The sequence below is a fragment of the Sturnira hondurensis genome, unplaced genomic scaffold (assembly GCF_014824575.4).
Source record: "Sturnira hondurensis isolate 20B ecotype Veracruz unplaced genomic scaffold, ASM1482457v3 Scaffold0010128, whole genome shotgun sequence".
Classification (NCBI taxonomy): Eukaryota; Metazoa; Chordata; class Mammalia; order Chiroptera; family Phyllostomidae; genus Sturnira; species Sturnira hondurensis.
The window spans coordinates 15,708,988-15,731,457 of NW_028082759.1; the positions used below are offsets into that span (position 1 = coordinate 15,708,988).

At 42.2% G+C, this 22,470-nt stretch overlaps 1 protein-coding gene across 4 annotated transcripts in view; it reads right to left on the reverse strand.

Annotated features, from left to right (window-relative positions):
• Positions 1 to 435: 435 nt before the first annotated feature.
• Positions 436 to 22,470, reverse strand: part of GAB1 (GRB2 associated binding protein 1) — a 113,751-nt gene continuing 91,716 nt past the window's right edge. The window contains exons 5-12 of one of the 4 annotated variants that reach the window (XM_037058466.1): positions 21,529 to 22,130; positions 20,257 to 20,342; positions 19,747 to 20,050; positions 11,425 to 11,514; positions 9,597 to 9,690; positions 7,829 to 7,952; positions 5,515 to 5,637; positions 436 to 2,875 (exon numbers count right to left, since the gene is read on the reverse strand). In XM_037058466.1, coding sequence (XP_036914361.1) covers positions 2,717 to 2,875; positions 5,515 to 5,637; positions 7,829 to 7,952; positions 9,597 to 9,690; positions 11,425 to 11,514; positions 19,747 to 20,050; positions 20,257 to 20,342; positions 21,529 to 22,130 — 1,582 coding nt within the window. In that variant the 3' untranslated portion in view covers positions 436 to 2,716. The remainder of the gene's footprint in view (positions 2,876 to 5,514; positions 5,638 to 7,828; positions 7,953 to 9,596; positions 9,691 to 11,424; positions 11,515 to 19,746; positions 20,051 to 20,256; positions 20,343 to 21,528; positions 22,131 to 22,470) is intronic. The other 3 variants (XM_037058467.1, XM_037058468.1, XM_037058469.1) reach the window with 3 other exon arrangements.

Sequence of the window (22,470 nt, forward strand, 5' to 3'; positions counted from 1 at the left end):
GGTGGTTCGGGTAGTAAAAGGGCTTGACTGGAATTTGTTTTTATAAGTACATATTTTAAAAACTTCATAAAAATGCCCATTCTAATCTGTTACATACCCCAATTTTACCATGCTGGAGACTGCTCATGTATGTAACTTCCTTTGCCAAGATAATTTATTTTGGTATCAACCTTGGAATCCAACTTCCGAGAACCTCCTGAGGTGTGTTTAAAACCTGTTCTTATTTGCACTTACTTGGCGTTTGTGTGAATCAAAATTTTCTTGACAGTATGCAAATAAAACAAAATACAGAAATAAGTTGGCTGCTGAAGCTTTTCACCAACTGTCGATAACCCCAATTTCATATTTGGGTCATTCAGAAATATTCTTAGTCATAGACTAAAATAAGTGAACATAAACGGGAAGTTAAAATATACTTATACTGATAAATAAACTTTTCAGGCTTGATGTATTGGGGTCACACAAAATTTTATTTAAAAAGGATTCTAGTGCTAAAAACTGTTTGGAAAATAGTGCTCTATAAGGTCCTGTCTTTTAATTTAATTTGTTAATCCAATGTTCAATGTCTGAATCAAGCTGCCCAAGACATTTGAATTGTCGAATTCCTCTGTATCATGGGAACACTCCCACGAACTAGAGTTGAGGATCTTCAAAACTGGGAACTTGGAACGAAGAAGAAATTACACTAAAAACTCCGTAACCATCTTAGCCTCTTCTGACATGCAGCTTTAAACACGATTTCTGTTTTTAAATTAATACGTTTACTGTGGCGTTGTAACCTCCACATGTGGCCTCCTCTGTAAGATACAATTCCATGTCATCACACACCAACTGTGCTGTGTGTTCTGAAGGGTCAGGCACACTGCAATGACCTTCCATGCTATTTTGTGGTTCCATTAGAAAACAGCTTGTGCACGCCAAACTCAAATCATCTTTTTTATTTAAAAATCCAAAATCCACTTCTGCATTTTAGGTTTTGTTTAAAAAGAAGCAAACATTTAAAAGCATCAAATATTACCAGTTTACAATTCATCTGGTCATGAACATTTTTAGTTTGTGGATCGGGGAGGTAAACCCACTGCACTGAGCAGGCTCACCGCCTGCCGTGAGGCCAGGGGTCAGGGCGCATCTGCGTCTCGGGCAGCAGGGGTCTGCGTGGAGGGTGTCACGCCTCAGCTGTGGGCACTCCTCTCTCAATGCCCCCCCCCCCGGAAACTGTTAGCAGGTCTCGAAATCAATACAGAAGAGATTGCATGTCACTTAGTTAAAAAACAAATCTGCTTTCTAAATTACTTAGCAAAGCCAAGACAGATAATTGCAGCCTCACTATAATTGGTGATCTTGAAATCCATGTCACAAAACGATGTTACAGGTGAGACAGAATTATACAATTCCTCTGGTGGTTTCAGAAATCTGGTTGAAAGAGGTCCAAGACTATAGATTTCACATTAGAGTAAGGCTCCCATATTTCCTGAACTGAGACAGTGAATATAAATCACAGTACAAAATACTTTTTTTTTTTTACTGGAAAAGCAACAGGTGCTACATATGAGAATCACTTACATAACATCTATTTTTTTTAAAATGCAGGTATAAAATATTAATTGCATAGGGATTTAAATATAAGGCCAAGAAGAATATTAAGTAAAGTTAAGAAAAATCATAGAAAGGGCACTATGGTGTCAAAAGATAGAATTTCATTCTTAGAGTAATAAATCTGAATTACTGTCTAATTAAAAAAATCACAGTATGTTGCTATAACTAACAGTGAATGTCAACTGTCTCATTAATTCCAAAGTGGAACTCAAACACAGGACTCACAAGAACATAACTAAAGCTGTCTAAACCTGATTGGTGGAGTAGCACGTCAGTGCCTGGTACGTACCTGATTAGTTACATAACTACGTGTTGCAAATAATGTACAGTTGAATACATGTTAACAAGTGTGAGAGCACATCACCACCTCGTGCCATTGGTGATCTGTAGGCGTACTGGGTGGTGTAATTACTCAGTCTTCCCGAGGTACAAGATCCCACCCTGTGGAATCTTCCCCCAAGAACTAAGAACACTGTAATTAGCAAAATATAGTCAAGTTCTACCACTGAGGACTAACACGAACCGGAGAACTAGGTCCAAATACCAGTATATATACATGATCCTTAGGACTGTGGAAGGCAGTGAATGAGTCCAACTATACTCTGTAGTTTAATGATTACCACCTGCAGGTGCAGGTAGAAAGGTAAATTGTGAACCTACTTCTTGTCTTAATGTTACATACACTGAAGTTTAAAGAGCAATTCCCAAACATAAAAGTAGCTTAGTTAACTTAGTACTGTTATATAGAGTAGTGTGAAGAAAAACAACAACTCCCAAAGGAATTATGTTAAGGTACATTTGGGAACACCCCAACCAACGTTTTAAATGAAAAAGTGCATAAATACAGTAATACTACAAGTGTGTTAACTACAGAGCCAATCTTTTCCTGGGAGCTACACAATCCTATTTCCCCACATTATCTACACGTGATGGATTGTTCGGATACCACAAAGCACCATTGACAGTCTCAACTGCTCGATCACGTCGGGAAGGTCCTTGGACTTCCACTCTAGTCAGCGGAGGATCCACCTAGAGTGGAAGTGTCGAGTCATCTTCAGTGGAACGGGATTCAGCTTCACAGTCCAGTTCTCTGTTGTTCAGACGCAGCGGAGCAATATTTTCACTTCACACTCTTGGTGGGTGTTTCAGACTCTGTGCACTGTCTCCCATCTGTCCAGGCTTCCCGGGTACTCTTCAGAGCGAGGGTCTTCTGTTGGTCCACCACCACGTAATCCACCCTCTCGTCAGCCACGCTGCTTCCCGAGCCGCTGCTCTTTTGCTAGAACGAACGAATGCATGAATGAATGAATGAATGAATGAATGAAGGCAAAGAAAACGTCCCATAAATTTCCACCCATGAAGGTCAGCTTCTGCTTCTGATTAAATTTCAGTCTTAAAACACAGATACACATACACAAGGAGTAACTCTGGAAGTTCTAGTTGATCACAACACAGGTAACACTACCTCAGTTTCACAATGCTGCCTCTCTCCTAACAGTGCGCTCCCTTCCCTTCAATGTAAAATGACTGCATGTGGCAAGAACTCAAACTGACCTTCCCCCTCACAGTCTTACAGAGCAGGGATAGCAGACACCCGGTTCATCTTAAAGTGCACAATTTGCTTCTCCTTTTAGTCTTTAGCTCAAGTTGAACTTTTTTAAGCCCTGGGAACATGTACCAGTGCTTACTTTCGGAACTAAGAAATGTTTTCTGAAAAGCGTACAAAGTGGCTCTCTTACTCCTAAAGTACAACTAAATACCAGCTAACTCAAAACAAAGTAACTACTAGTGCACTGCTGGGCTTGCTAGAAAGTAAGGAAAATACCCAAGGCGTGAGGGGCACAGCGGGAGCAGAGAGCTGCTACACGGGAAAGGCAGGGCTGTTATCTTTAGGGCGAATGTCAATCTCAGCAACGTACTCGGGAGGCCCTGGGTGGGGGGGCAATGCTTAAGCAGAACTACCTTGTTTAGCTAGGGGCCCTTGAAGGGAACTGACAGGTCCTGGCAGGGTGGTACCACCTACTTCCTGGCAGAAACCAGTGCAGGCTTCCCACAGACAGCCCCAGAGAAATGAATTCACAGTAAAAATGTACGAAACACACAAAGGAAGCAGCCAGCAGGAGTGTGAGTTAGCAAAAACGATAAGCATGGATTCTGATGTCCAAGGACTTCAGAGAGTGAAATTATTGCATCAAGAATATAAAACATATATATATATATATATAATGCTTAAAGGAACTTAGAAATAAAACAAAATAAAATGAATAAAATAAGGAAGGAATAAGAAGCTATTCAAGTCAGCTAAGCATATTGGGGAAAAAAAGCAAAACTTCATCTTAGAAGTAACAAATAAAATACCTGAAATTAAAAATTATACAAGGGGAGAGAACACAGGGGAAAAGGGGAAGGACTCACATGAATAAGTATAAAGGACACATGGACAATAACTGAGGTGGGGGGCGGAAATGGGAGGGAGGTGGGGAGCACTTGGCAGGGCAGGGCTGGGAATACAAGACAGAAAACTGTACTTGAACAAGAATTAAATAAAAAATAAATTAATTAATTACAAAAAATTATACAAATGGGTCAAACAGAAGAGTTAAGAATTAGTGAACTTAGTGATAGAGCTAAAGAAATTATCCAAGTAAGCACAGACAGACAATGGGAGGGAATACGAAAGAGCAGTAAGAAGCACAGAAACTGGAACGAGGAGTTCTAGCTCATGTCTGATCAGAAACCTCAAAGGAGAGAATAAAAAGGACAGAGGAACAGTACCTATAGAGGTAATGGCTGAAACTTTTTCAGATTTAATAAAAAATACAGAAGTAAAGACAGTATAACTTCTACCGGGCAGGGTAAATAAAAAGAAATCTTGTCTAGGTGTCCAGACACATGGCAGTAAAACCCGTAGACCACCGAAGATCCAGAAAAGGGCACACCATCAGCCGGAGAGAACAGACCAAGTACCGACGACAATACTGCATTGACAGCCCGGCTTTTCAACGGGACCAAGAGAAGCCAGAGGACAGTGAACGGCATCTTCTACTTTCTGAAAAAATTTACTGTCCATCAAGAATTGTGAACTAAAGAAAGGTAACTCCTTTTCAACAAAGAAGGCAAAGAGATTTCAGCTAAACAAAAACTGCAGGAATGTACCACTAACACACCTGCACGAAAGCACAGTGGTCAGAGAAGGAGGCTGATGCTACAAAAAGGAATCATCTACAGCCCTGGCTGGCGTAGCTCAGTGGACTGAGCGCGGGCCTGCGAACCACACAATTGCGGTTCGATTCCCAGTCAGGGCACATGCCTGGGTTGCAGGCTGGTTCCTTGCAGGCTAACTACCAGCAGGGGACGCACGAAAGGCAACCATACATTGATATTTCTCTCTCTCTCTATCTCTCTCTCCTTCCTTTCCCCTCTAAAGATAAATAAAATCTAGGGAAAAAAAGAATCATCTACAATCCAAGTCAGCAAACCTGCTGGAAAATGTAAATAAGCAGTCTTGAGACTACCGCTACTGCTGCTGCTATCTAATTTGTGGGTTTCACAAAATTAAAAAACCTAAAGTTTGGACAAAAATAGCACAAAAGTCAGAAGGGAAGCAATTTGAGCTAACAATGGAAAGAGAGCAGAGATGATTAACTTTAGAAGGTGTTACATAAACATTTCAATGGTAACCACTAAAAGAGTAGAAAAGTGTGTAACTTCCAACCCATCAGAAAGGAAAAAAGAAATGTGTTAGTTTCCACAACTTTCTTACTTGTGATTTACAGGACAGCGGGGGACAAATGCAGGTTCAAGGTCATTTGTGTGGAAAATAACGAATAAATAACACTAGAGTAAACTCCGTGTTTCACTCACAACTATCAACCTACTTTCGCCTCGCCCTGTATTAAGGCAGGAGGCTTCACTTACTTTGCGTGGTGGGGTGGATTTCCCAGAATCTAAGTCTAGATCGAGGTATTCCACTTGCTTGTCTCCCTTGGGCTTGATCATAGGGCTGCTTCCTCCATCCAGACTGTTACTGCCAAAAAGATTCTAAAAGAAGAACACAGCACAATCAGCCGCCACACATTCATAGAATTCTGCTTTTCTTGCTTGTTATCCACTAAAGCCTAAATATTTATTTCAAAAGGACATAGCTTCATAAAGTCTGCTTCGAAAATTAAATAACCTTTTTAGGACAGGGGAAAGAAAGTCATGTTTAAAAAAAACTGATGGAAACTTAGCTTCGAGTAAGCTAGAAGTAGTTCCAAACAAAAGTCAATCTTGGGTCCTGGCTGGGTAGTTTGCTTTGTTAGAGCATCGTCCTGATATGCTAGGGTTGTGGGTTCGATCCTTGGTCAGGGTAACTATAGGAGTCAACCAGTGAATGCATAAATAAGTGGAACAACAAAAATTAATATTTGTCTCTTTCTCCCTCTCTCTCTCTCTGCCTCCCTCTCTCTTCCTCTCTCTCTCTAAAGTCAATTTTTTTAACAGTCAAACTTGGTTCAAACCAAGACTGGGACATCAAACTAACGTTAGCTGTGACAGCTCCAGCTGAACATTATTAAAATAATATTTGTAAATAGCAGGATCCTTATACCCCCTGCTTTTAAATTAATTTTTTAAAGTTCTATATTTAAAGCCTTTCACACTGAAATTAGTTTGAAATAAGTATGCTAACTAAAGGCTATGAATGATGACGACTTCATTGGCAAAGTCTATTTTATTTCAACCATTTGGAATGTTTACCACTTAATTTCCTTTGCCTTCTATTGGCTTTGACTAGTCTCTAAAAGAAGAAAAAGAAAAATGGAGGATGGTGACCAGCACTTTTTGCTGAGGTTGAACAGAGTAGAGTAAGCTGGGATTCAGGGCAAAGACAACTGCTAGAGAGACACAGATTACTCCCTCATTTTTAAGCAGGGCTGCTGACAGCCCACGCTCAATGTTCCCGTGAATTAGGAAAAGGTGCTCTTCCTTTGCGGTGACACGGGTTCGCCAGGGCCGAGGGCTGGGCCGCAAGAGCTCATGAATGTACTTGTGCCGGGCAGTACAATGTGTACACACAACACATTGTACTCAGGGTGCTCACGCAGTCATCGGTCTGCCTGGCTGCGTGTGACAGCTGTGTTTGTAAGAACAGATTTTAAAGCCAAATTTATCAACTATTTCTAACAAAACACTGCAAAATATTAACAATAACAGGCAGGGAACAAAAGAAAATAAGCAAGTTTTGGCATTTAATTAGTACAAATAGCCATTTTCCCCCTGCCTTTTTAAAAAAATTCATAAAGAAATGGATTTTTTTCCTCTAAATGACTTGATTTTTCATTGTCACAGGAAAAAAAAATCAAGCAGGAGTGTATGTGTGTGAAAAAAAATTTTGTGTTCAAATGTGGCCAGTGAAAGAACCCATACCTAGAATTTCCCTAATTGGAAACACTCAGAATTCTCAGTTATCACAAGGCTATGAAAGGAACCCAAGAGTTCATAAGATGTACACATTTTATCTCAGTACATTGTTCCTGAAGATAATTTCTCAGAATTGTGAGTTAAAGTGTTTTCTAATTATTACGGAACTGGAAATTTTTTCATCTTATTGTTAAAATTTACAGGGAATTCTATTTGCTCTCCATCTAATCTCAGTGGGAACAGCTTGTCACTGTGTTCTAGCCTTTAACCTGGTGTTTTCGCAAAACAGTTTAGAAAAACCCGAAGATTCTAGGGGCTGTTGTGAGTGTTCTGTGAACTAAAAAAGTAAAATAAAAACAACAGTAGTACTTCGTTTTTCTAGAATTCTTTTAAAAATGCGTAACATTATTGAACATATTTTTGTTGCTACTGTTATATAACAATATTTATCTTTAGTAATGATCTGCTGTCGTTTGAATTCCAGGAGTCACTTTAAGGGTTCAAATGACAAATGCCTGACTTTGTATCTCTGTAGGAACAAATAGGAGGCATCCGGTACAGCGTCTTGTCTTGCGTTGTTTCACAAACCAAATCTCTCTTAAAAAAACTATAACTGGAAACCTTTTATAATTTTCAACTAATTCTATGTCCCCTTTTTAGAGATTGGTATTACACTGTAACTCTCTACTGGTTTTAGACTTCACCATACTATTTTTAAAAAGCACTCTAAAGGCTGTCTTTTATCCTTCTTCCTAAAGTATCACGGAAGCTGTAAGGATGAGACCGACAGACAGAAAGAGCAGAGAGAGAAGACGAGGGCTTTACATACCGAGTCTTCAATGTAGAGATTGGGGTTCATGGGGACATAATTCTCATCGCTGTCGTGCGAGTCGCTGCTTGATGTTGTGCTGTGCACCGAGTCGGGTCGGGGCGACATGGGGAACCTGGAGGAGCTAGGTACAGGAAGGATCGTCACAAACAGAAACCGTGACAAAGGTTCTAACGTCACCTCCAAAATAAAAATGAGTGACACTGCCTCCTTTTAGAAAGAGCCACTCAAGTTCATAATCATCTGTGGTACACAGTTATTGCAATACAATTTACTGCCCACATCCAAATGTACAATCAGTATTTGTAGCTCTACCTCAAAGGTATATTTTTAGGCACCAAATTACCTGTGTAGAACAAAAAGTATTGCTAGCGATTTGGAGTTTGATAAGTAGAAAGTTACAGAGATATATGTTGGGAACTGCCCTGCCTGGTTTCAGAAGCTGGGACGCCCTCCACGGCTAAGGCTGAGTAAGAGACCTTGGGACCATAAGCCACCACTAAGCAGACAAAGCTTATCTCCTTGGTAGGGGCATAGCATTTTACTTCACCCTGCTTTGCCCTGGGCGGATGACTGGTTAGCCAATGACAGGTAAGATTCCTCAAAGGAGGGATGACTTCAGGCGGGCATGGACATGAAGGGCCCCTCAGGGAAGGACTTAAGAGTATATAGGAAAAGGGGGTGATGGACCCTCACCCCCAGGCTTTGACATAGCCTGAGTCCTCATTCGTCTTTGAGAAGTTTCCTAACCTCTTGGCTGCTTTACTTTCCCTGCCTGACTTAAGCCTGAAACAATGCAGGAGGTGGGTGCAGCCCTGTGCTGGAAAGGACGGGCTTCCTGGGGCGATGAGGCCTAAGAAAGAATGCATAAAATCCTGTGAAACTTGCTTTGCTGAAAATGTTCTCAATTTAAATGATAAGGGTCCAAGCGGAGAATGAGTTTGTTTCCCCTAAGTTTTAAGGTCCTTTAGCTAACCGACCCTGACTCAGAATAAGCCCTCATAGTTCTTTGTATGTTATCTATTGTTTGACCCTCACTGCCTGACAATGATTGATGAGCTTTACCTGTATTCCTGTGCAAAATGAACCCAATAAAAGACCATTGAGGAATAGGCTCCTGGTCCTTCTCCTTTGAGAGATCAGCCACCTTTCCTCCCCAAGCAGATCATGTCTTGGTAGATTTATTCTCATTCCCCACAGCCCCCACAGATATATGATTTAAGAATTCTTATTGAAAATAACTATATGGATACATAAAACATGAAAAAATATTCAACACAGGTTTGTAACTTCATATACTCACTTCCCTGCATAGACTCAAGTAAATCTTAAATAATTCCCACAAGAAAGGACCATATTTTCCAGATCAGTAATTATTAGAAATTTCTGGCCTCATGAATCCTTTACACTCTTAAAAACTACTGAGAACTGCAAGAAAGTTTGGCTTATATGGGGCATATCCATCGAAATTTACCATATTACAAACAGCAGGAAAATTGTTTTAAACATGAGAATACACAATATACATGCTGCTGGGTATCACGCAACATCACCTAGGATCACGTAGCCTCTGGGAAACTCCAGGGCACACTCACGAGAGGAGAAGAGTAGGAAAAGCAGGGGACATCTTAGCATCTCAACGAAAACCGTTTTGACTTCACAGAACCCCCCACAGGGGGTCTTCCCAGACCACCCTGTGGAGACCACTGTTCTAGATATTTTCCATTACAACAAACAATCAAGCTACGTATTTTAAGCAAAGACTTACTCTCGAGCAAAACTCCTAGTGATGGGAGATCTAACTGGGGCTTGCAATTCCTCCCATTCTGGCAGGGGCTTTATTTCTAACGGCGCTGGCTTGGCTGAAACGAAAGAGAGGAAAAGAGATTTTAGGATGCAGAAACCTGGAAAACAAAAGCAGACCCCCTCCCTCTGTCTCTATTTGTAGGTTACGGCCAGAGCGACCTAGGACCCGCTAGGTTCACAGGTGAAAAAAGGGTCACGGATGTCGTGTGACTTGCCCAAGGCTGCACAGCCGAACAGTTAGTGACAAAGAGAATCGGATAATGTTTTGTGATTGTGGGCTAAAAGCCGAAAACTCTACTATACAACATATTGCTTCTTAATTTAAGGCAATATTTTATGAAGATTAAACTAAGTGAGACCCAGAGAGATTAATGTGAAGCCATTCCTTTCGTTACTTGATTTATACTTTTCATGATTTCCTCATTCATTTTTACCTAATTTTTATCTTTAAATATGAAGAGCTAATCTTCTATATTAAAACATTCTGATTCTTCAGTATTGAAGCTTCAATACCTATAAAGTATGTATAGTTGTACATACATTATGTGACTGTACATATAAATTCATATATAAAATATATTAAATACAAAGTTTTGCTAAAACCAAAACCAAAAAAAAATTAACGACCAAATCTTAATGCATGTCCAGTCTGGAAACAAATAACATGAAGCAATAATTTTATCTTTAAATTCAAACTCAGTTTTGAGAAAAGACCATAATTACACAAGTACCTCAAATTTTTAGCTTAATTTAACAAACAATATCCTTTACCAAACTAAGTAAAACTAAATAAATGCTAATATTCCTATGAGTTTTACTTATAAGTGCTCGTTCCTTATTTAACTCATTATTGCAGTAGGCAGCTGCTGTGCTGGTGCATACCGCAGAGCTTTCTCCCTTAACATCAATGGAAACAATTTTCAGAAATTACTGAATGAGCAAAAAACTAAAGCAACATTACTTGTTAATATTAATTATATTTTAGGAGACCATTTAAACATACTAGGTAAGTATTTTAGTTACCTTTCATCTTGCCATTCTAAAGAAAAAATTTTTATTTTTCCAGGTTTCCTTCTTCTACTCCTCGTCCACATACGTGTCTTTTTAATCAACTATGTTATAATTACCATAAAACTATAAAATAGATGGCCATTTTAAAGGGCTAGGCAGATTCACTAGGGCTTATAAGGAAGTATTTTTATCAACTCAAATACAATAGCTCAGTGTGATTTTCTGTGGGTTGATGTGAATTCAAGTTAGTTTTGCTCATCTATACACTTACAATGGATGTGCACAGAATATTGTGCTGACTGAGAGTATTTCTTTCACGTCTATGTCACACTTTGGAGAAACCCAAAGGTTAACAGCAGTCTACCTGTCTAATTCTAAGTAAGTCATGGCATAAACAATCGGTCCACGGAAATGAGCCTATATTCTATCTCAGAAAACATACGTCATATCCACATACAGGAGACAACTGGCATTCACAAAGCAGGTCACAAGTTTAAAATAAACAATGTATTGATGTCTAAGGGATTAAAGTAATGCAAAAGGACAAGACTGAATATCACATATTATCAAATACTTAACATGCTACTGTTAAAGGTATACCAAGGAGACTTGTGTATTATGAAAAGCATTCACTTTTAAAAAAGCATTCACAAATAACGTGCTAGAAAGGCATTTACAACAGCAGTTGGATTTAAAGTTCTTCTTTACTTTTAAAGGAAAAAAAAATCACAAAATAAAGTCCCAGTGCCCCATCCAGCATGCGATGCTGAAGTACATACCCTTTCTTCTCGTAGCAAAGTCACGCATGGTTTGTGAATCAGTTCGCTCTAAACCATGGGGTTTGGGTCTTAAAATTTTAGGGCTTTGACCTAATTGGTAAAAAGAAGACTCTCTTAATACGTTATTTTTTAATTGGAAAAAAATGGATTCTGTCAAAAGAGCAACAGAGCCCTGAGCAGAAATGTTACATCTCAAAAGCATAAACACAAGTTTGTTCGTGGAGACTATTTCAATCTTGCTACCTGTCATTCATGCTCAGTATACTGGAAAGGGAAGAGCTGCATGCAGCAATGTAATAAAGCCAAGTATTATAAAAGATGGCAGGGTTTTAGTGGGATAAATGGCCTCGTTAGTTCCTATCTTTATTTGTGGGGAGGAGGAAAAACATGTACCATGTTAGTTCTTCTTGCATGCCTTAGAAAACTGGGTCAAATAAAAAAAATTTAAATCTCTCACTCAGATCTCAAGTACATCTTTTCTTTACAGTTTGGTGTCTCATGAGAAAGTACCCAGGCCTACTTCCTTTCATAACAGTAACTCTCCTACTTTGGTGGAAGTATTCAAAACACTTTAATGTGGCTTGGCTGTTCCTTCCCCTTCTGACCAAACCCCTTTTAGAGAAGCAGGTGACACTCCAGTGCTTGCTAATCCAAGACTGACATTCGTTTCCCCTGGACGCTCAGTCAGGGGCTGGGCTGTCCGGTGACGACCTTTTGCAAGGACGGGATGTCTAGATTCTGGAACTGCCGATTGTCCTTCAAGGTAAGGATATGAAGGCATAAATTCACTTGCCAGCATCTTCTTTTCATTTCATCTGTGGCACACACAAGGACTGATGAAAAAGGGTGGGGTTAACACCCAGCAGCTGGCCTCACCCTTCATCCCTGCAAGGAGCCTGGATGTCCCAATAGCGACATCACTTGAAGAAATTATTCAGGCTACTCTATACTTAATGGCACCGAGATTTCTTTTCTTGTGGCATTTACAAAGCTCAGTGGACATCTATTAAATTTGGCAAAGAAGGAATTTGCTAATTTCTAGCAGCTTATCTCCCAAAATCTAAGTTTCTGAAAATGTGATTATCTAGATTACAAAACGTGAAAACCCTCTAGTTAACCGATTTTCTAAGTTAGGCAATCAATACACTGAGTTAATTCAGAAACGAGGCAGGCGTGCTTGGAGACGTGCGTGCTAACATTCTGGACCACAATCCTGCCCTTAACCCTGACCTATCCAGGGCCCAGGCTGGCAGGGCACTTTTCTAAAACAAAGGGCTATGTCAGCTTTTTATATTCCTCCAAAATAGTGTACTTCCCTTCAAAACAAAAAGAAAGGAGAGGCAGAAGATAAGCTTTTCCATAGAAAAATACATTTATTTTAGAGCGGAAAGGCCCTTACAGACCAAATCCAGCTTCATTTTATGGCTGGGATACCTCTGGAGCAGGGGAAGAAGTTAAGTGAGTGAATTAAGGTCTCCTTAGCCCCCTCCCTGCTGGGGGCCATACTCCTATACCACCCACCTCGATGCACCCCTCTACCCCTTTGGGAAATACAGAATCTTCGACAGTCAGTGTTTGGAGTTCAGTTTTGAACTCCTCAGTTGTTCGAGGTCTTAGAAAGACCTGAATGCCACAGATGGCGGCCAGGCGCGGGAGGCGATGCTCACAAACTAGGAACTGCTTTTAGAAGTGCTTTTGGTTTGCAGGCGCTTCCTTGACGCGTCCTGTGCTTCCTCAGTGTGTTTGTTCTGTGCCCTCTCCCTTTTCTAAAAGACCCGCTTCCATCAGCTCTCAGCTTCCTCCTGAGTCCCCGCTGTGGTTTTTTTAACCAGCAGTCATTTTTCACATTTCTCACCTTTCACCCTCAGTATCTTACCTACATCTGTGGTTACATAATCGAGGTCACATGACTGCTAAATCTACCTAGTTACGACCTAGTTCCCCGTTTTCGTTGTCTGACAGGCCCCCTGTTTTATTCCTCCAACCCTTGCCACTGAGCTTATTACCTCCCTCAAAACCAGTGCCATCTCTCAAGTACTCTCAAGGGTACCCCTCGACTTTCTTAACAGGATAGCACCCTACTGAGATGTTTAAAGTGCCTTTACAAAGTTTACAGGTATTTTCTACTCCATCCAAACAGAGCTTAGGGCTGATTTTAGGATAAAAGTCGCAACATGGGTATGTTGCACTGAATTCTGCTGACTCACTTAGCCTTTGGTGAGCTCTTGTTCTCTATATCCTTCCAAACTCAATGTGACATTAGTGTTCCAGACAGGAATACAAGTTTTGCCCAAATGATAGCTCAGTATTACTTATGAGGAGAGAAAGAAAAAGAAGTCCAAGGTATAAAGATGCTTGTCTTAGCCCTGTCTTCTTGACTATTGCCTGTAGGCAAATCCTTGAAGAAAAGTGTGAAAATAAAAAGTCAGAATAAGAATTCTAAAGTAAAGGCCAAAGTGAGCCAATCTGAAGATAATGGGATCCCCAAATTCCAAGCATAAACCGAGGAGCTCATTGGAGCCTCAACGTCTAAATCCAGGGCAGTCACAATTCGGCTTTAGCTAGACTTAGGTGGGAACAAAGAAAGCAACAGTTTATTTTTTCATTTAGCACAAAGCACGGACTACTGGTGAAATTCCTATTGCACTTTTAACTCTTAGGCATTAAAACTGCCTCATCCAGGCTGTCAATCTCTGGGCCATGTGACTGTTGTTCCCTTATTTGGAGCACAGATTGGTAATAAACCTTAATCTCTGGTTCAGATCTTTCCAGCAGATCCGAATCCACATACCTACACGCCCCCCCACCCCCAGCCCCGCCATGGGTGCTCTGCGGGTGTTCACACCACACATTCAAAACTCCTTTGCCCCGCCACACACCTGCTTTGCTCCCGACACTTGGGACCTTGCAGCAGTTCTTTTTCGGAACCACCTAGATTCATTCCACTGTCTAATCCTTCTATATCGATTTTACTTTTCATTTATAGTGACAATGTAAATTTGTGTCCATTCACCCAAGAATTTAAAAGAACCTGCAAGTCTGAAGTCCTCCCTTCCCTTAGTAATGGGCACTTTCACTTACCCTGCGGCCCGGGAGCGATGAACTGCCACTGTGTGGCCAAATGACCCCCACCTACACTCCGAGGGCCCTCAAAGCTTTAAAAATCACTGCAAGTCCCCAAGTGGAGGGGGCAGCTGAGAGCCACGAAGGGGGCGGCTGCTGTTAACCCTTTCTCATTTGATCATCTCTAACCCTGGACTGGGGAAACGGAGCAAAGCACTCTCTGACAAAGAGGTTGAAGAAGGTATGCTGTTTTTTATCGTTTTACATGAAAAATATAATTTGTTTCTATCATACGGTTAAACCTTAGAATGAGCTTTCTGGAGCCAACCTGATTATATCACTTGTCTGCATTAAACTCTTTAGCGGTGGGTGTACTCAGAATAAAGCCCGAACTCATTAGTGAGGATCATAATACTCAGCTTCAGGCACCTGCGAGGCATCTGGCACCGGTTCCCCCATTCATACTTTCCTCGCTTCCTCCCACCCACGACTGAGCCAGCCCCATCGCCCCTCTTTTGAAAGGGGCTGGGTATGCTGTTTGTTCAGACTGGAAGACCCTCCACCACCCTCCCTTCCTCTACCGTTACTTAATTGCCACTCGCCCACTCAGACCTTCCCGGGGGAGCTCAGCTAACCTTGCCAAGAGCTTACCTCAACCGCAGGCCCTTTCATGCTAATTACGATAATGTGTTTACTTTTCTAGCTCCTCCACTGGATGGACTGGAGCTTCTGCAGGGAAGCCATCTCTTCTTCCCTGGGTTGGAAGACCCAAGGCCCAGAAGGGGGCCTATCCTAAGCCTACCATATACAGAGCTGGTGGTGGATAATCTGATCCATGTCATAGTTTTATTGTTTTGTCCTTTGAGGAGGAAACAAAAAGCGAACAAGTGTTGTTTTAAAAGTTGGTCATCCCCAAATAAGGTCAAGGCAGTCACCCGAGGTTGTTTCAAATATGCAGATGCAATCTTTTTGTGGCAAAGTCCAGACACTATGAAGTAGTATTTTAATAGGTACTGCCTACATATGTGTACATTCAAGTCAACGTGGGATTATTTATACTCTTCAGACATTGTACAGGTTATGCTACTGATCCCAAAAGAAGAAATGTAATTTGCATTATTATCCTCTGCTAATTCCTAGAAGTAATCAAACTTTTCACACCTGTTTTAATGGTTTCATTGTAGAAAGAAGAATATAATAATGATAATTCTATTGGAAGGTCAAGAATATTTAGGGGGGGGAACCCACATGCAAAGACTGTGCTGTAAAAAGGCACTCCGTTCTCACTTCCTTTAAAGTGTAACATCAGACAAAAATCTGACTGGGAATCAAACTTGAACACTTGTTTATTAAAATCCGGTTATTTTTACTGGTGTCACTCATCCATCTTCCAAACATTTATCATAGTGTAAAAGCCACTTGGAGAAAGCGTGTTCATTTTTAACTACCTTCAAGAAAGTATTTAGAAGATGTCTTGAAAAAACATGTTTACAGCAAATATATCACACTGTGCCCCAAAAGACCCACCCCGGGTAGCTCCTCATGACTGGTCTTCTCGATGCTTCCTACTTCACGGGGGGGGGGAACCCAGACCCGACGCTACGTGATCCAGACTCACGTATGAAACACCAGAAGTAGCCTGTTTAAACCTCAGCGCTGTAACTAGTGGTCAGAACCACTGCAGAAAGCCGCGCGTGGGCAAAGCCAAGCAGAAAGATAGAATTTGAGGCTCGGCAGCTGCTCCGTCACGTTGGAAGGAACCTGGATGGGGTGCAGGGTCCTAGACAAGTGTAGTGATTAAATGTGGCAGATTTCTAGAAAGGTGGACTTTAAGAGAAGCTGCGACACCAATCTTCCAGAAACTTCTCACGCTTGACAAATTGCTTTCCCATTAAAATATAAAACTTCTGGTGCAACAATCAAAACGCAAGTTGTACTACTCCAATGACTCATCTGCTTTTCTAATATTTAATACAACACAGAGAAATTAATGTTGTCTCCTCTGGTAACATACACAAAACTTGGTACAAACAAGTACCGTCAGGACAGAAATGGTGTGGGTGAAAATGCAGCTAGCAGGGGGGGGGGGGGGGGGGGGGGGGCCGGGAAAAGGAGCCATAAAACGACACTGAACTTATGGGTTTAGAACATCTATGTATTTCTACAGCTTAAGTTACTCAGAAGTATTTGAGAAACTCTTCTGGACCACGAACCACGGCAGCTGATGTCTAAAATTGGGGGTATAAACAAAGCCAGGATGTCACTCACTCACTGTAGACCCTCCCAGAGAAGGCTCTCCAGAAACCGGCTACCCTGGATGTCGAACTGGCTACGCTGGGCCCTGAAACTAACAAGTCATACTTGATGGGGACAGGTTTGCTTATTATTTGGTTTAGTCGGTAAGACACACTAGAATAATAGATCGAGTCACGTATCTGATGTCACAAAATTAGAAATTTAGAACAGATTTAGCCGATGGCATGCATAATGAGGAGAATTTCACGATTAAACAGACATGTCGGTTCACAGTGGAAGTTTTGAAGAATAACCTTTGCCTCAAGACCTGAATTTGGGTTTTAAGATGTGTTTTTCTTGAATAGTTACAACTTTCTAAAAGGGGTCGACAAAGTTTGCCCTGCAACATTAAATGCCTTTTCATGCATCCTTTCTCGTATCATATTTATTGAAAAAGTAGGATAGTACTAAAGAAAAGAAAAAACATTTTTTATTACTATGATTTTTAGTAACCTCTTTACCATTTTTCTAATCCCATGCTGCTTGATTTTGCCAAAAACTATGTGGGTATTTATTCTGGATACTTTCTTGATTCACTTTGTATCTAAGAAAAGATACCAAATAAACAACCTGGCCCATGAACTCAGAACTGTCTCTCAATAGTTCAGTTGCTTTTTAAAATTACACTGAACATAATCTCCCAAAGTAACCGAGAACCTGCTCTGTTCTGTGTGAAGTCACTTCAGGGTGGTGAGGGGGCTAAGCCAATGACTGCCGTGTAGTAAAACTGACAGTACTGTCTCTACCCACATGGGGAGGTATAACTGCACAAGTATGCAAAATACATAATATATTCACATAGGTACACATGCCATATGACTACAGTATGTATTACACTATGGGGAACATGAGTTCTGTCGGACCTAGAGAACACTTAAAGCACATCATTATGATTTTAAAACTTCTCTATAGAGAAATAGGGATTTCTTTTTTTATTCTGCTTCATGCTAACCACACAGAGTCGTTCACTGAAATCTAGCGGGAATTCTCAAACTGTGTCCTGCACAGCCCGAGGGGAGGAAGGCGAGGGCAGGCACAGATGTCCCTGCGAGCCCGCGCCCTCACCCGATCCGCAGCACCTCCTCCTTCACAGGGGCCCTCGAGACCCAAAACTCTGACATCCGGGGTTAAAAAGTGCAGCCAACATGCCCCAATTAGAGAACAGTAAGAGAAGAACCAGTTTAGAATTAAAGTGAATTATTTTGATATCTCAAAGAGTTCGGGAGACTCGTAACTTAATCCTTCAGCAGCCTGGGAGCTCAGAGATGAATGCATGTGTGCCCTGATGTGTGTATGTGCATGAGGCAAAGGACCAAGTACTATGTTCACAGACTTAAAGACAAATGAGGACAAAGAGTAACAGAAGGAAAAGCTATTACATAGAAAGCCGGGGACGCCCGCGCCCTTTCTGAGATAACCGTCCTGATCATGGCCCTGCTTCTGGGGGTGGCTGGGTGGCCGTGGATGCAACAGGTGACCATCTTTCCAGCTGTTGGACCAAAGATGGGTACCTGACCCAACAGCAGCCAAGCTGTGGCCTGGTGTACAATCCATCACGTGGCTTGGTGTGAAAAGACCAATTTCATTTCATCATACCAAGAATGAATTTCTGAACAACCTGAAGTGAGTAACGAAGGAGGCACTTAGCAGCTGCGGAAGCTGCATGGAAAAGCAGCCAGGGGGCAGACTCAGGCCACAGAGGGGCACTGTAGGCCACAGCTCTGGGAAAGCAGAAAACCAGGTAAAGGAGAGGATAGATCGGAAAGGGGAAAAAGAAGCAAAGGATAGAAAGGAGAACAAAGCAGATGCAAAGACTCCCCCCGGACAGACATGCAGAGAGCAGGATGAAGTGACAGTCCCCTAGGAGTGCCTCAGTTCCCAATCGCTGTCTCACTTCCGCACTGGTGTATCCTACTTACAGCCAAAGAAAACAAAACTCATTTTCTTAAGATGCTCTGAGTCTGTCTCGCTTCCCCACAACCGGTACTTAATTAGAATTAACATTAATGATCTAAGCCCAGGGTAGTGAGAAATTCATATGGACATTACATGCTCTTGAAAAGCTACACACGCTGCGTGACTTTTCAAGTGTGCCGAGTACCCCAGAAATTGTGGCACTCATCACAGAGCCAGTAGACTCCCTTACTTGGTTGTCCAGATTACGTCACACCAACACCATGCTGCGACACAGCTAGCTGTCTCCGTCGCAGCCCAAACTTTAAAAGCTTGGGTACATGCCACCAATTTGGCTGAAAAACTTCCTTTACACTACGTTTTTAACAAACCACGGTACTTGAGAACTTCGTGTTACTTATGAAGGCCAGTATGAAAGAACAGACTAGAAGCATTTATTTACACCCCAGTAAAGGAAGAACAATTTTAAAGAAGCTGTTATACAAACAGCATGGAAAGATTATACAAGCAACCTCACCATCAGCCCATCACCAATCCTCTAGCCGGGTCTGATACTATGTACTTTGGTTTGGTCTGCAATGTCTTGTTCTTTTAAAATAATTACATTAGCTATTAGAACTTAAAAGTCCAAAGACAGTACACATAAAACCCAACATTTCTGGCTTCTCTTGACACATCAGAAGATTTGCATGTGCCAGTGCTTATTATTTCCACAAGTCAACACCGGGGTGTGGCCAGGGAGCAGGCAGGCCCTCCAATTAGGGTGCTGGAGTTTCTCTAACCCCCTCCTGTTCCCTGACAATCCTGGCAAGTGTTTTAGTTTGTGACCTCTGCCCTCAAGATCGACTTAAAAACCTCCCCTGGGCATCCACCTATGATATGATAATTATTCATCTATAAACAGCAACACTGCTTAAAGAAGCTACTAACTAAAACACGGCACTATTCTGAAACACCTCAGAATTTCTGGCCCCAATTTCTGTTCTGGACTGAATGACAGTTCAAGTAGACAGGCGACCTTGACCCTTTCCTAAGCCATGCTCTCCTTACCTTTTCTGTCGGGCTTGAGGTTCCTATCCACGGGGGGCGGTTCACAGTCTGCAACAGGTATGGGCCTTCTGGGAGGGGTCTTTGGGCTGGACCGGAAGCCCATGTGAGCAGGCGGAGGCACTTGCATTCCAAACAAAGAGAAATCAAACGTCCCCGGAGTCATTGGCACGTAATTTGCTTCCTGAATGGGTTCTGTGAAACTGCTGGAATGTTGCCGTGGCGGAGAGTTAGGATTCATCGGGACGTAATTCTCATCCAGCTCTTCACTCGAGACGCTTTCCACCGTCAGCACATTTTTGATTTTCTAAAACACACACACACACACACACATTTTTCTTTTAATAAACAAAAAACGCTGTCACACAAGAAAACATAATGGTAAGACACACCTATTCACGTAGATCAGAAGGGGCTTTTCTTTCATGATGTCATTTAGTCTCAGGGAACTAAGGGTGACGATGTTTGACAATGAAATATACTCTCGGTTATGCCCAGGTCAATTATACTTACGAAGTGGTTATGGAAGCCTTCGAGTGAACTAGATCTATCAGTTGGAAATGTTCGTGGGATATCATAGCAGTCTTGAGAACTAGCATCTAAAACAAAGAACAAACTGTCAACATCTCTTCCCATACTTGCCCGTTCTTGGGGTGATCAGGAATGATCTATTCTCTTTTTCTCTCTGCAAACACACGGACGTGCAGGCACACATGCACACGGATCTTACAAAGGATGCTCACAGAATGGTATCATGAGCTGGCATGTTAAAGGACGAGAAAATGCAGCCACTCACTCAAGTGCTAATCAGGACTGATATTTGATTACGGCAGTGAGTGACTGTCCAACTCCGGGATGAGGTGGGTTATCTAAAAATGCAGAAGGATACACTTCTATTTTCTTATCTTTTGCACCATCTCGGACCGAACATATCTCACTAACTTAGATTACACACACACTTCAAGCAGGGAGTTAGAAATTGGTACTGAATGGATAAATAAGCACCGACATTAAGTACTCTTTGTGAGGCATTCAATCTTTATCTGCTTTAACACAGCTGGAAACTGGGACAAGATACAACTTCGTGAGCACACAGTTTTTAGGGGCTGTGCCTTTCACACTCTAGCTTTCTATTTTCAGGATTTCACAAATCTCAGAGTATAACCCAGACTTAATTTCTCCCCTCCTGAGGTCTGTAACTAGGAGTAAGGGGAGAGGGGACTCAGAGCTTGAAAGAGAAGTAACACCAAACAAAAATCTGAGTGGCTTGACTGGAACTGATGTTACCTGTTAGACACAAGTGTAAAAACTGCTTATCTAGGAAGGAAGGAAGTGGAGCCCAATAGATGTGACACAGAAGTGGCCGCAGTGGCACACAAACACAGGAAAGGGTCTGAGTTGCAGACGCTGTGTGGCTGGCCCATTTCCTGCTCCTGTGCCCCATCAGAGGGTCCGTCTCCCCCCACCCCAGTATTTATAGAAAGTGGGAGAGGGGGGCACCCATCCTGAAGCAGGAAGGAATTACTAAGGCCATAGTCCTTCAGGGATGGAAAACGCCAACTCCATCCCCCTGCCGGCAGACCAGCACACAGGCACGCCTGGCGCGCACGAACACCGTCCTGAGAATCTGCCCAGACTCCGCTATCTTCACGAGTGGGCCACTGCGAGGCTGAAGAAGCAAAGGCCCACCACGTGACCTCCTACTATGCTTCAAAGAGCGACTATTCGGAAACACAGCCTTTCCATCCAGAACCCTTAACAGAGAGGACGCCAAGGAGCGCTGACCTTTCCGCAGCTTGTTCAGCTCCACGGTGGAGCTGGTGTTACTGCGGGACGGCGGCACCCCCGAGGTCGGAACGCTGTAACTGCTGTCGGGGTCCGAGGTCACTCGCGGGATGCTGCAGGTCTCCACTGGGGACCGGTCGTGAGCCGGGTGTGGTTTCGGTGGCCGCGGCGGAGGAATATCTGGAATAGGGTCTAGCTTGGACGTCTGTCCCAGGGTTCCTTCGGGAAATGTTCGTGGAATCTGGTACGTATTACCAGGTGTGGAAGGAATGTCGTAACTAACAGACATGTGCCTCAGCTGAGTCTCTAGCGTGGATGTCCCAGACGGGGTATTAAAAACATAGAGTTCTCCATCCACTTCGCTACTTGATGGAGACACCTTTGGTAAAACGTCATGGGAATAACTCCTGGGCAGGTAATAAAGGCTGGAGTCTATGGAGACGGACGTGGCACGTGGCAGCGGGGAGTCGTACATGCTTTGCTGCTGGAAGAAGCCATTCACTCCGTGTTTGTTCTGGGAGGAAGCAGGGTTTTTATGAGAAGGGACGTTATCATTGCAGTCCGTCTCAGAAGAGGTGGATTTTGCAGAATCGGCGTGTGTTCTAAATAAAAATTGTCAACAGCGGAAAATAAAACACAGTGAAGACCTAGGACTGCATTTTAATGTACGTATTTGTTGCTCAGCAATCAAAATCCACAGCTTTTTTTCATTAGATTTTTTTGGGGTGATCCATGAGATTGAAAGCATGAATGCTGCTCATTTTTTTACGATTATATCCCAGACAACACCACCGCCACCACAAAACCACCACAAGCATTCTCTCTAATTTCTGTCCTGGACCTGCCCAGACCCCCAACTCCACCTAGTAAAGCCACACACTGAAACCACAATCCCTGAAGTACTGGAATTAGAAGGGTATGGAACTCCGAGAAAGGTAAATG